This window comes from Spermophilus citellus (assembly GCF_964194105.1).
Source record: "Spermophilus citellus genome assembly, contig: SCAFFOLD_338, whole genome shotgun sequence".
NCBI classification, from domain to species: Eukaryota; Metazoa; Chordata; class Mammalia; order Rodentia; family Sciuridae; genus Spermophilus; species Spermophilus citellus.
The window spans coordinates 94,498-107,231 of NW_027673082.1; the positions used below are offsets into that span (position 1 = coordinate 94,498).

Here is a 12,734-nt window from a genome sequence, read left to right on the forward strand (position 1 = left end):
CCCTCTGGCCATTTTTGAATAGAACTTTCTAAGAACAAGGATCCCCCAATAAAAGCTCTCTTCTGAATTTGGTCACTCTCTCACCAGCCTGTCATGACTTTCTCTTGCCCTCCCTTTTGGGGAGCCTGAGGCCAAAGCAGAGAAGCCATTTTGAAGCTTTGTAAAGGTAAAGTGTATCTGTGTATTATTTGGTGTCCCTGGAATTTCACACAAGTGAACTTAAGTTCAGCTGTCTGTGCAGGTCGGGGGTGGCAATTTGTAAATGTGTGCCCAGCAATTTGCCTGACCTGCATGGGCAGCAATTTGTAATTGGTGTTCAGAGGGATTACACACACACACACACACACACACACACACACACACACACACACAGAGCTTATATTTTTCAAGAGTAAAAACAAAAGCAAAAATGGCCCTGGGAGACTAGATATCCACAAGAAAAAAATGTATTTGGATACATACCTCACATCATATAGAAAAATAAATTGAAAAAAAAAACAGATCAAAGGACTTTGTGTAACAACTGGAAGCAAAAAAACTAATAAAAAACAGTTGAGAAAATTTTCATTACTTTGGATGTGGTGATGGCTATTTAATATCTATATCTATTTTAATCATGTCACTCTTCTCATTTAGAATAACTGCCTTCTAAAAGTGGTATGATTTGATGTTAAAATAAATCCTAAAGTGATGTGTAGTTAAAATTCGGTATAAAAAATAAAATTTAAAAGTGTACAAAGGTACTGGAGACGTAGCTCAGGGGTAAAGCACCCCTGAGTTTAATTTTTAGTACCAACAAATAATTATTAAAGAAACAAGAAATTTATGAATGTAATAGGCTTAATCTTGATTCTGTTGACACTTCTGTGGGCTTGGAGAAAATGAGAACCTTTTTCATGATAATTCATAATTTGTTAAAAAATATGCCCATAAAATTATATGATTTTTCTTTTTTGCGACTCTTAACAATACATTCATGACTACATGAAGAAGCCACAAGTATAGAGATGTTAGTTTGGGGTCAGACATTTATTAGTTAATGTTATTTGTTTGACAGCCCTTCAGCTAATGTGACTCCACACAATGCTAGGAATCATTTGGCTCCAGAGGAATAATCTTTACTCTTGAGAAATTTCAATTTTATTTAAGTCTATAGATTAAGAAAAATGGATGTCCAGGTTTGACTTATACAAGGTAAATGTGGTTGGAGTTTTCCAGATAGAAGTCCCCATTGGGGACAGTGAAATTTTAAATAGCATATACAGAAGCCTAGATGAAGTCTATAGCTTAATAACATAGTGACTAAATTGTAAATAAGTTTATTATAACATTCAAAAATTTATTATGCCACATTTTAAGCCTCATTTCTAAAATCCTGTAGATATTTTCCAAATATATGGTATTATAAGAAGTATCTTTTGGCATATGCTTATAATCCCAGCAGTTTGGGAAGCTGAGGCAGGAGGATCACATATTCAAAGCCAGCCTTAATAATTGGTCTCTAAATATAATTGTTAGAAGGGCTGGGAATGTTTCTCAGTGGTTAAGCTCTGCTGGGTTCAATCCCTGGTACCAAAATGAAAAAAAATAAAAATTGTCTTTTCTAAGAATCTATTGTCCAATGTAGGGTCATGAGATTTACATGTTTTCTGCTAAGAATTTTATAGTTCCAATTCTCATTTACACCTTTATTCCATTTAAAATTAACTGTGTAGAGTGTGAGATAGTGTTTGAGATCGTGTTCCAAGTGTTATATGGATAGTTGTTCCAGATGTTTTGAAAACATTTTTTCCTATAATATCTTGGCATTCTCCTTGAAAAATAATTGACCATAAATATAAGGATTTATTTCTAAATTCTATTCCATTTACTTATTTCTTTTTGCAGTAATGAGTTTGAATCTAGGAACACTCTACCACTGAGATTTATCCCCAGTTCATTTTTTTTTTTTTTTTGGTTTTGAGACAAGGTCTTGCTACTTTCCCGAGGGTGACCTCAAGGTGTCAATTCTCCTGCCTCAGTCATCTGAGTTGCAGGTACTGTAGGCATCCACAACCACACCTGGCAATATTATTCCACTTAATCATTTTGTAAGTGTGACTCAGTACTGATTACAGTAACATTTTAAAAATAGCTTTGATGAAGATGTACTAAATATACACAATAAAGGGTCTCTTGGTATTTTAACACATACACCACATCCACTGATGAAATCCCATTCTCATTTCCCACCTCCACTCTTTAACCTTTAAAAATCACCAACCTAAATTCAGGTTTAGCTTCCCCACATGAGGGACAGCATGCAGTGTTTGTATGTCTGTGTCTGGTTTTATTTCATTTCACCACGCTATCCTCTAATTTCACCCAATTGGTTGCAGGTGGCAGGATATAATTTTTATGGATGTATGCCTACATATATGCCATATTTTCTTTATTCATCTGTCCCAGAATTCCTAGGCGATTCCATATCTTTTCAACTGGGAAGTGCTTCAATAATCATGGATGTCCAGGTATCAGATGAGGGTTTCATTCTTTTTTTATTACATACCCCCAAGTGGGATACCTAAATCACAAGGTAATTCTATTTTAGTATTATTTAGTTGAGATAATGAAGACTTAACCAAAGCCTCATGTGCTTGGCAAACATTTGGCCATTAGAACTACACCACAGTGCCTTATTTTTATTATTATTATTATTATTATTATTATTAATTTATTTTGGGAGAGCATTACATTAAGTTTTCTATCCTCACAGCAAATTCAGGATCCTCCTACTGTGGTCTCCCAAGTTGCCTATTTTACAGGCATTTATCACCATTCCTGGCCTCCAGCATATTTCTTTTTTTATTGGAGACAGGTTTTTGTGCTGTTTTACCTTGAACTTGCACAAGCTGGCCTTAAACTTGTAATCCTCCTTTATTAGTTTCTGAAATATATTGGATTAGTCGTGTGCCATGATTCCAGCTATTGCTAATTTTTTGAGTAATATGCACAGTTTTTCATATCAGCTACCCAATTTACTTGCACACACCCATGCATAAGTGTTGATTTTTCTCCACATCCACATCGATGTTTGTCACTTTTCTAATTTATCCATTCTGACTTGTGTAAGGTGCTACCTAATGTATTTTTTGTGGTGCTGGGGACTGAACTCAGGGCCTTGTGCATGCAAGGCAAGCACTCTACCAACTGAGCTATTTCCCCAGCCCTCCTCATTATATTTTTGATTTGCATTTTCCTGAAGGATAATTATATGGAACATTTTTCTATAGGTTTACTGGAACATTTTGTTTTTTCTTTTGAAAACTGTTTACTTTGTTTGCCCACTTGAATGGCATTACTTAGTTTTTGATTGTTTGGTGTTATTATTTTTTTGTTCTTTACATATTCTAAATATGAAGCTAGTATCAAATGTATACTGGGCAAAGATTTTCTCCCATTTTATAGAGATTCCACATTTTTTTCTTTGCTCCACATCAGAATTTTAGTTTAATGCTATTTTTATTTTTGTGTGTGTGTGTGTGTGTGTGTGTGATTTTGAAATTCTGTCGAAAACATTTTTTGTCCTTACCAGAGTCTTAAATTTATTTCCCTTTTTTATTTTGTAGTTTTACAGTCAGGTCTTTTACTCCTTTTGAATGATTTTGAAGAGTGTGAGAAATAGGGATCCTTGAGTACTGAAACTATACTGAGCTTTAAAATTGGGATGTGTGAGTCTTCCAATTTTGTTCTTTATATTTTTCTTGAAAAAACAACCTGTATTTGGTATTTAGGGTGACTGAACTTTCATATTCTCCTTAGGCTTACTATTACATCTTTTTCAAAAATGGCATGTGGTAATTTTGGTAAGGTTTACATTGGTATGTAAATCAACTTACATTTTACCATTTCAGCAACATTAAATCTTATCAATAAATAGTGGATGCCTACTTAGTCCTCTAAACATTTTCTATAGTATTTTCTGCTTACAAGACATTTTTTGTGAAATTTTTGCTATGTATTTAATGTTTGATGTTTCCATAAATTAAATATTTTTAATAATTTTGCTTTGAATATTTATTGTTCTGCTACAAAAATTGTATTAATATATCGGTGCTATATCCTGCATAAATGCTGAAATGTTTCATTCCAATAGTTCTTTGGTAGAGACCTTAAGATTTAATTCACATAAAGCCATATAACTGCTTTTAGAGTTAGATATAGTTTGATAGTTTCACTTCCCATTTCTAATAGGAATTTTGTTGTTGTTGTTTGGTGCCAGATATTGAACTCAGGGCCTTTGACCACAGAGCAACATCCCCAGCACTATTTTGTATTTTGTTTAGAGACAGGATCTCACTGAGTTGCTTAGCACCTTGCTTTTGCTGAGGCTGGCTTTGAACTCATGATCCTCCTGCCTCAGCCTCCCAAGTCACTGGGATACAGGTATGCGCCAACCATGCTCAGCTCTGATGTGGATGCTTTTATTGTGTTTCTTACTGATTAAATCTCTTATTAATTCTTTTTAGACTTTTTATGTCTAAGTCAGTTTTGATGAATGTTTTATAGAAATTTGTTCACATTCAGTTGATCATAATATGCCCTTAAATTGTCTAAATTTTTTGTGGAGTCTGTTTTTATGGTCTCACCTTTATTTTTGATATTTATTAACTTGAGTTCTCTCTCTCTCTCTCTCTCTCTCTCTCTCTCTCTCTCTTAATTGAACAATGAATTTTGTAAATCTTTTGAACAATCAAGTTTGTTTTCTTAATTCTTTTGTCTATTTTCTTCTTGCTCTACTCTTTATTAATTTATCCTTTGTGCAATTTGATTACAGCTTGCTTCTATTTGTCTAGTTACTGCATAAATTTAGGTTTTTGTTTGGGCAGTTTTTCTTTTAGAATGTAGGCTTTTGTCGTTTTGAATTTTCTTCTGAGGGCTACTTTAGCTGCACCTCATAAATTTTGGCATGTTTGCTTTCATTTTTATCCACCTAAACTATTTTCTATTTTTTTTCTTTATCTTCTTCCTAAAGAGAACACTAATTGCTACATGTTTGCAAATTTTTAACTTTTCTGTTTTTTTAAACTTAATTGCATTTTACTTATAAAAGATACTTGTCCTGATTTCAGTGCTTTTAAATTTATTGACATTTCTATGGCTTTAAAATGGCAAGTCCTGCACAATATTTCCAACACACTGGAGTAAAATGTGTATTCTACTCTTTGGGGCAGAATATTCTATATATTCCTCTAGAGCTATTGTTGTGCAAGTTATTTTGTTTTACAGGGACTTTTTTCTACTCATTTCATTCTTTCCTGAAAGTGGAATATCACAAATTATCCACCTCTTTTTGGAGAAATTTTTCTTCCTTTAATCCTGATAGTTTTCAATTCACATATTTTGGAACACTGTTTTTAGACATGTATACATTTATAACTTAGTTTGTGAGACTTCCCACTCTATTGATATGTATTATATATTTTAATCTTTATCATAAATATGCATATATATTTAATATATAATTTAATATATGTAACTACAAGTATATATCATGTTCTTGCCTCTAACAATTTCTGTTTCAGCTGATTTTGTCTGACATTTGCATACCTCTCCAGCTGTTTTCTTTATTGTTTTTATTTGCTTCTTTTGTCTTGTATTTCGGATTTTACCCAGGAGCACTTTACCACTAAGACCTATTCCCAGCCATTTTTCTGTTTTATGTTGAGGTAGGGCCTCACTAAGTTGCAAGGAACCACCCATGAATTACTTGGGGGGTCTTCTCTCGGTATAGAGCCTGGGAACTATGGGCAGCTCCCCCAACCACATTAGATTGCCCAAGGCATATGACCTCTAAAAGTTACTAGGTGATATTCATTGGCTGTGACCAACTTTAAATCTAGCCACTGCAGATTTGTGTCCTTTGTTTCAGATTGTACAGGGGGATCCTTCTCTACCTTCTCATCAACTTATGGCAGAAGAAAGGATTGCCATAACAAAGGTTGAATCTGCCATGAAGACTGCACAGCTTACTAGAATTAATCCACAAGAGCCTGTATATTGTTTAACATTTCCCAATGTTCATACTCCTACAGGAGCAATGTGGCGAATATTGGGAATTATTGAGTGGCCTTGCCTACCTCATTCTCCTCAAAAGTCATCAACTCCATTCCATGGCTTTATTGCTCAGTGAGTTATTAAAGGAAGAACACGAGTTTTGCAGAGAGTTGGGTCATAGTCTAGTATTATTGTTGCCCCCTTTTCTACTGAAGTGCATGACTGGCTTTGGCAATCTTCTTATACTTGGCAGAAAGCTTTTGCTAATTTCCCTGGTCAAATGGAAAGCTATTACCTTCAGGATAAAATTATTCAGTTTGCTCTTGTGACTACATTTATTTTTCCCAAAATTGTATGTGCTTAACCAATAGTTGGAGCACTAACAGTATTTACTGATGGATCGAGTTCAGGAAAAGCAAGTTTCTATAGCCATGCTAATACAGAGATGGTACAGCAGATCTTCAAGCTCTCATTTGTGCTTTAATTCATTTCGAAAATGAGCCAATCAATATTTATTCAGACACTTTACATGCAGTTCATGTTACAAAAAATATTGAAACATCAACTACTGGGAACACACTGTTGCAAGAGTTACTTAATTTGTTTCAGACCTTACAAAAGACAAGTCAAATGTGTCACCACCCATGTTTTATTAGCCGTAGAAGGGCACATTCTAATCTTCCAGGTCCTTTAGCATCAGGTAATGATAAGATTGATAAACTTGTTGCTGTTTGTGAATAAATATCTTTATATGATTGTGCACAAGCCTCACATTCTTTACATCTTCAGAATGCTTCTACCTTACATAAAAATTTAATATTCCTGGGAAAAAAATTGTCAAATTGTTCATCAAATCTCACAATGTTTTATACATATTTTATCTTCACCAACTGGGATAATCCCATGCTTTATGACCAAATCAGTTATGGCAAATGGATGTAACTCACATTGATCAATTTGGCAAACAGTGTTAAGTTCATGTTATTTTTGATACTTACTGTAGATTTATTTTTGACATTGCCTGTGTAAAAGAAAATACTCAGCATGTTATTTCTCACTGTCTAGCTACTCGTGCAGCATTAGGATGTCCTTTACAGATTCAAATTGATAATACTCCAGCTTATACTAATTTTTCTTTTCAGCAGTTTTGCCAACAATTTTGTACTGATGATAAAACAGGTATTCCATAGAAGCCTCAAGGTCAAACCATTGTAGAATGAGCTCATTTATCTATGAAGCTACAATTACAAAAAAGGGAGGGGAATAAGACCCCACAATATAACCTTAATCATGATTTGTTTTAATTTTTTTTTAAATTGTGACTCTGAAAGTCACGCTGCAGCCAAAGGACACATTTCTTCTACTCCAGCCGGTACCTTGAGCCAAGGTTGGTGGAAAGATTTACAAACATAACAACATAAAGGATCAGATCCAGTGATAACGTGGGGTAGAGGTCATGCTTGTGTTTTCCCAGAAGGTGAGTCTCATCCTATTGGGGTACCTGAATGTGCTATCAGACATGGAGGACCTAGAACCGAGGTTCAGATACTGAAGATTGATCCAGAGATGTCAGCCCTGACCCCCAGCAGGAAGTGAGAGCTACAAAGAAGGAAGAAAATAAAGAAGGCCCAGAGAGACCGAATGTTGAATCTACCATCATGGAGGCAACTGTAGAATCTAGCGCTATAGCCTGAACAGATACTTTGACACAAGGAGGAACTAACTCTGCAGCCACAATGTTTGCGGCCATGTTAGCTCTGTTGAGTATCCAGTAAATGGGGTCCAGAGAGAAACCAATTGGACATATTTTCCATACCCACCTTTGGTACACCCAGTAGTGTGGACCGGAGAATCCATCCCAGTATTCACCAATGATACTCATGTACTGTGTGGTTTTACAGATACTCAGATTACACCCATCCCTGTGACTGGATTTAATTATACTGGTTACAGTGGACACTATGTATATATTGGTCCCATGATAAGCATGCTGGCTATTTAGCGGTATCTTTTGAAAAAAAAAATACAGCATATGGGGGGTCTAGACAAGCCAATCATCCTGGACCTGGGACTCTAAGGAATATGTCTAAACAGTTATTAAAATGGGACTTTCTCATAACAATCCAGTCATTGCCACAGAATGCCTGCCAATACCTTACTGTCCTAATCAGTCTGCAATAGAATTTGGCAACTTTCCTAAATGGATAGACTGTGCAGATATCTTGCCAGTAAAACAAAAATGTTCTAGATATAGTGGATATATTTTAGACTGGTCTCCAAGAATTGACAAAAGACAATCACATAAGGATGCCAGGATCCCTGGAGGTTTTGTTGGTAATGTCCTAACCTTCAGTGAAGGTGGTATCCAGAAAGATGTTTGGAGCTTAATTGCAGCCTCAGATTTCCTATATTGCACTGATAGCCCTATGCCTGACTTTGTAGGCAAGGGGTGCAAAGAGGGTTCCTGGTATGGCCTGCAGGTGTGGTTCAGTCTCCTTATGCTTTAATTACTGGAAATGTGAGAGTTATGAGAAAGGATGATAATTATCTTTTAGCCTGTAAAAAGTGCAATTTACCTAATTGCATCTCTAGATATAACAAGGGAAAGGAACATTAGTCCTTCCCAAGTCTTCCTTTGTCTTACTACCAGCCAACATTTGAGAGCTATGGCATGCTGATGCTGGTGTTCAGGTTTTACAACAGACCCATGCTCAGGTGACCAGACTTAAGTGAGCTCTTGGACTCATAATTCTTGGTTATGATTTTTCAAATTTTATTTAATCTCATTCATCACTCTACAGTTACAGCTTTAGTGGCTAGATCGCAGAACATTCAACATGCAAATTTTCTTAATAATTTGGCTCAAAATACTTCCAAGGTCTTCAATAATCACAAATATTGATGAAAGTATTGAAGCTAACTTGAATGCCTTAGAAACTTCTGTCATAAATATTGGTAATGAGCTTTCTCCTCTCTCGTTTAAGGAAAGGTTTAAATGCCATCTGACTATGAAGGTCTCTGTTACTGTAGTCAAATATAAGGCTTCCCAATGGGATTTGGAGAAGGTTAAATAATCTAATGGGCATTTGGCATAGCAATAATGATAGCCTGGATCTTATGGAGTCACATCACAACATCCAGGATATTCAAAAAAGCAAAATTGATCTTTTGGATCCTACTTCTCTAACTGGAAATACTTCAAGAATGGAATGGCTTTAACCCTAGAAACATGCTGAAACACTCTGCATTTTATATTACTGGAATGAGATGTTTGCTACTAGTTCTTTTTTTTTTTTGTATTGTGATAATAGGTTATCACACCCTCAGAACACGAATCTGTGAACTTAAAATAATGGCTCATCATTTTCTATTGCAAAGTAAAAAGGGGGAATATTCAAGGTGCCACCCGTGAATTACTTGAGGGTCTTCTCTGGGTATGGAGCTATGGAGATTTAGGTCTAACCGTGGGAACTATCCGCAGCTCCCCAGAGTGCAGTAGATTGCCCAAGGCACATGACTCTATCTCTGCTCTACCAGGAAGACCCCTCTTCTAGCTCTGAAGTTGGGCATAACCCAATGGGAACTGCAAAGCCCACTTTCTACCTTATTTGGCAAAAAAAAATTACATGGAAAACATTTGATATTCCCTGATATAAATAAAGCAAACATAGGCTCCATTTTGCTCTTTTGAGTTTGGAAGCTTCATTCCTAAAATTGGGTGGCCCATCCCAACCCTGCTTTTAAAATTACTTTCTGTATCCTGTGGGGTATTTTTGTCCCCTGCTTTACCTTTCTTAGCTTTTATTTTGCAGCTAGACCATTTCACCAAGGGGAACTCTATTTTGACCACCTGCAGTTTTGAATTCATGATCCTCTTGCCTCAGCCTCCCAAGTAACTGAACTACTGTAGTGGGGTCTTGATTACTATTTTTATATTTATTTTTATTCTCATCCCATCTTTGTTTTGGAATCTAAAGTGAATCTGATGTAGACAGCAGAACAATTTTATTTGATTCTAGGTCTTTTACCCAAGGGTGCCTTAATACTGGGCTACATCCCCAGGCACTTTTTAATATTATTATATTTTATTTTCAGACAGTGTTACTCTAAGTTGCTGATGCCAGCATCAAACTTGTGATACCCTAGCCTCAGTCTCACAAGTAGCTTAGTGACAGCATTGAGCCACTGTGCCCAGATGATGATATCTTAGACAGGCTCTACATAAGTCACCGAGTTTGCCCTCAAACTTGCAATCCTCTTACCTCAACCTCCTGAGTTTCTAGAGTCACAGATGTTTGCTGCATGCCCAACTTGATCAATATGTTTTCTAAAATTGGAACAAATTGAATCTATATGCCGTAATAGTAATGAAAATAATATTAATGAACAAAATGCTTCTTCTCTGTTGCCACTTGTTTTCTTCCTGTATGTTTTTGGTTCATCAATTTTTACATTATTGCATATTAATGACTCATTTTTCTTGTGTACAATTTTTATTTTATTTTCTTCTTTTGGCACATGTTTTAGTTTTTCCTTAGTGATCGTTTTGGGAGCTCTAACATCCTAAATTTATGGCAATCAGTTTTTATTCATGCCAAATTACTTTAAATATAGAAAATTTTTGCTGATCTTATAGATTTGTCCCTCAGTCCTGGTTTTTATCTTTGTCATAGACTATAAATTCATTCATCATGTTTCTTCTATGGCTTGGATTGCATTTGTCCACAAACAAGCTTAGGATTTGGACACTTGGTCCTCATTATGGTGGCACTGAGGTAGAGGGACCTTACAAATGTGCTGTCTACTGGGTGTTAATTGAGTCATTGGGGACACCACCCTCAGAAAGAATGGATGCTAGTCCCTTGGAATGAGTTTTTGAGAAAACGAGTTGTTATAAAAAATCAAGACTGCCCCTCTCTGCTCTGTGGCTCCTATTGGTCCTTATGATTTTTCCTCTTCCACTTGTCCACACTCTGATGACAGCCACCATGCTTGAATAGAACAAAGTTGGTACTCCCCAGAAGCCACCTGAATGGCAATGCTTTATCTTGAATTCTCAGACTCTAAAATTCTGACCTAAATGACTTTCTAATCACAAACTACTCATCCTTAAGTATTTCCTGATAGCAATAAGAAATGGAGTCTTGTAGTCATTCAGCATCAATGTTTGTTTGGTTCTAAGTGTTACTTTTGTGTTCTAAGTGTTATTTTTGCACTCATTTATTTTTTAAACTTTTAAAATTTTATTTTTTAATACACAATAGTGGAATGCATTGCAATTCTTATTATGCATATAGAGTGAAATTTTTTACACTTATATATTTAAAACAAATAGAAAAGAGTTAGAAACTAAATACTCCATGGCACTGGCAACATTTAGCTACCATATTGAGCTACTGAGCTACATCTACCATTATTTCTCATTATTTTATGTGGGCTCAAGGTTCTATCTTTTATCATTTCCTTTAACCTTGATGGCTCTATTGGCATTTCTGGAAGAGTTGTTTACTCACCCCAAACATTTCCTTGTACATATCTCACCTTATCTTTTGAAGCACAGTTTAGCAAGGTATAAAATTATTGATGGTTAAACAACAAGTTTCATCATGTCCTCCCACTACCTTCCAGCTTCTTGGATTCTCTAGGAAAACCCAATAATACTGTCTTGTACCTGAACAACTGTTTCTCTCTGACCACTCATGAGATTGCATCTTGGTATTTGTTTTACAGCAATTTGACTCTCATAGCTCCTCTTATCCATGATTTCCCTTTCTGTAAGCTATAGAAAATTTAGAATGAGCAACTCATGAGTTTTAAATTGCAAAGTGTTCTGAGGAGCATGATGCAATCTCCCCCCACCCCACCCCAGCCTTCCAGGGGCACAAGACTCTGCCATCTCCAGCAGTTTCCCAGTTGATATACTGTTTCTTGAATAACTTCCTGTTAGTGTCCAGTTGCCATCTTTGTTGAGAGACTGACTGTCATGATAGTGCGCCACTTATGTAGAAGAGAACATCTCTCCAATTACTCATGCAACACATTCTGATTGTGTCCATGTTGCATTGTTAGCACTTGGAGCCTAAGAATAGAAGACACACCTTGACCCTCTACTAATGGAAAACATGATTTCCCATGAGACTATGACCCAAGAAGTTGAGATGTGTTTAATAAGTTTAGGACAAACCTATTTCACAAATAACCTTAAGATAAAGTACCAGTGACTAGGAAGTCTATTCTACTTCATTGTAATGCTAAAATGTCCACCAGGAAGGAAGCTTAACCTCGTTTGCATAGCATATGGTTGTATGCCAAAATGTCCTTAAGAATGGCCTGTGTGTAAACAAGGCAGTCTGGTGCATGCCTAACTCCCAGGATGGAACCTGATTTTATCTGACAACGCAAGGTAACCCTCCACCCCCAATTCCACCATGATCTGAGGGATGAGGTATCACTCCCTGGGCATAATGAGGAGCCACTGGAGTACCTTGTTCTCTCCAATAGGAAAATGCTATAGTCATCACCCATGGAAGAATACTTCATCATTTGTCAGGCACACGGACAAACCTATTTAGAAAAGCAGATACACATTCAGGAAAGAACGTGAGAGCCCCGGGATACAGTGAGGTCGGTAGTGAACTTGCCTCGCATGCACAAGGTCCCAGTTTCAATCCCCAGCATCACAAGAAGAAAAAAAGAAA

At 36.1% G+C, this 12,734-nt stretch overlaps 1 protein-coding gene across 1 annotated transcript in view; it reads left to right on the plus strand.

Moving 5' to 3' along the window:
• The window catches only part of LOC308640134 (zinc finger protein 253-like), a gene marked incomplete at both ends in the record, with an annotated part of 81,457 nt that extends 77,793 nt beyond the window's left edge, over positions 1–3,664 (plus strand). The window contains one exon of the mRNA XM_081312153.1: positions 3,609–3,664. Coding sequence (XP_081168279.1) covers positions 3,609–3,664 — 56 coding nt within the window. The remainder of the gene's footprint in view (positions 1–3,608) is intronic.
• Between the last annotated feature and the right edge of the window lie 9,070 nt (positions 3,665–12,734).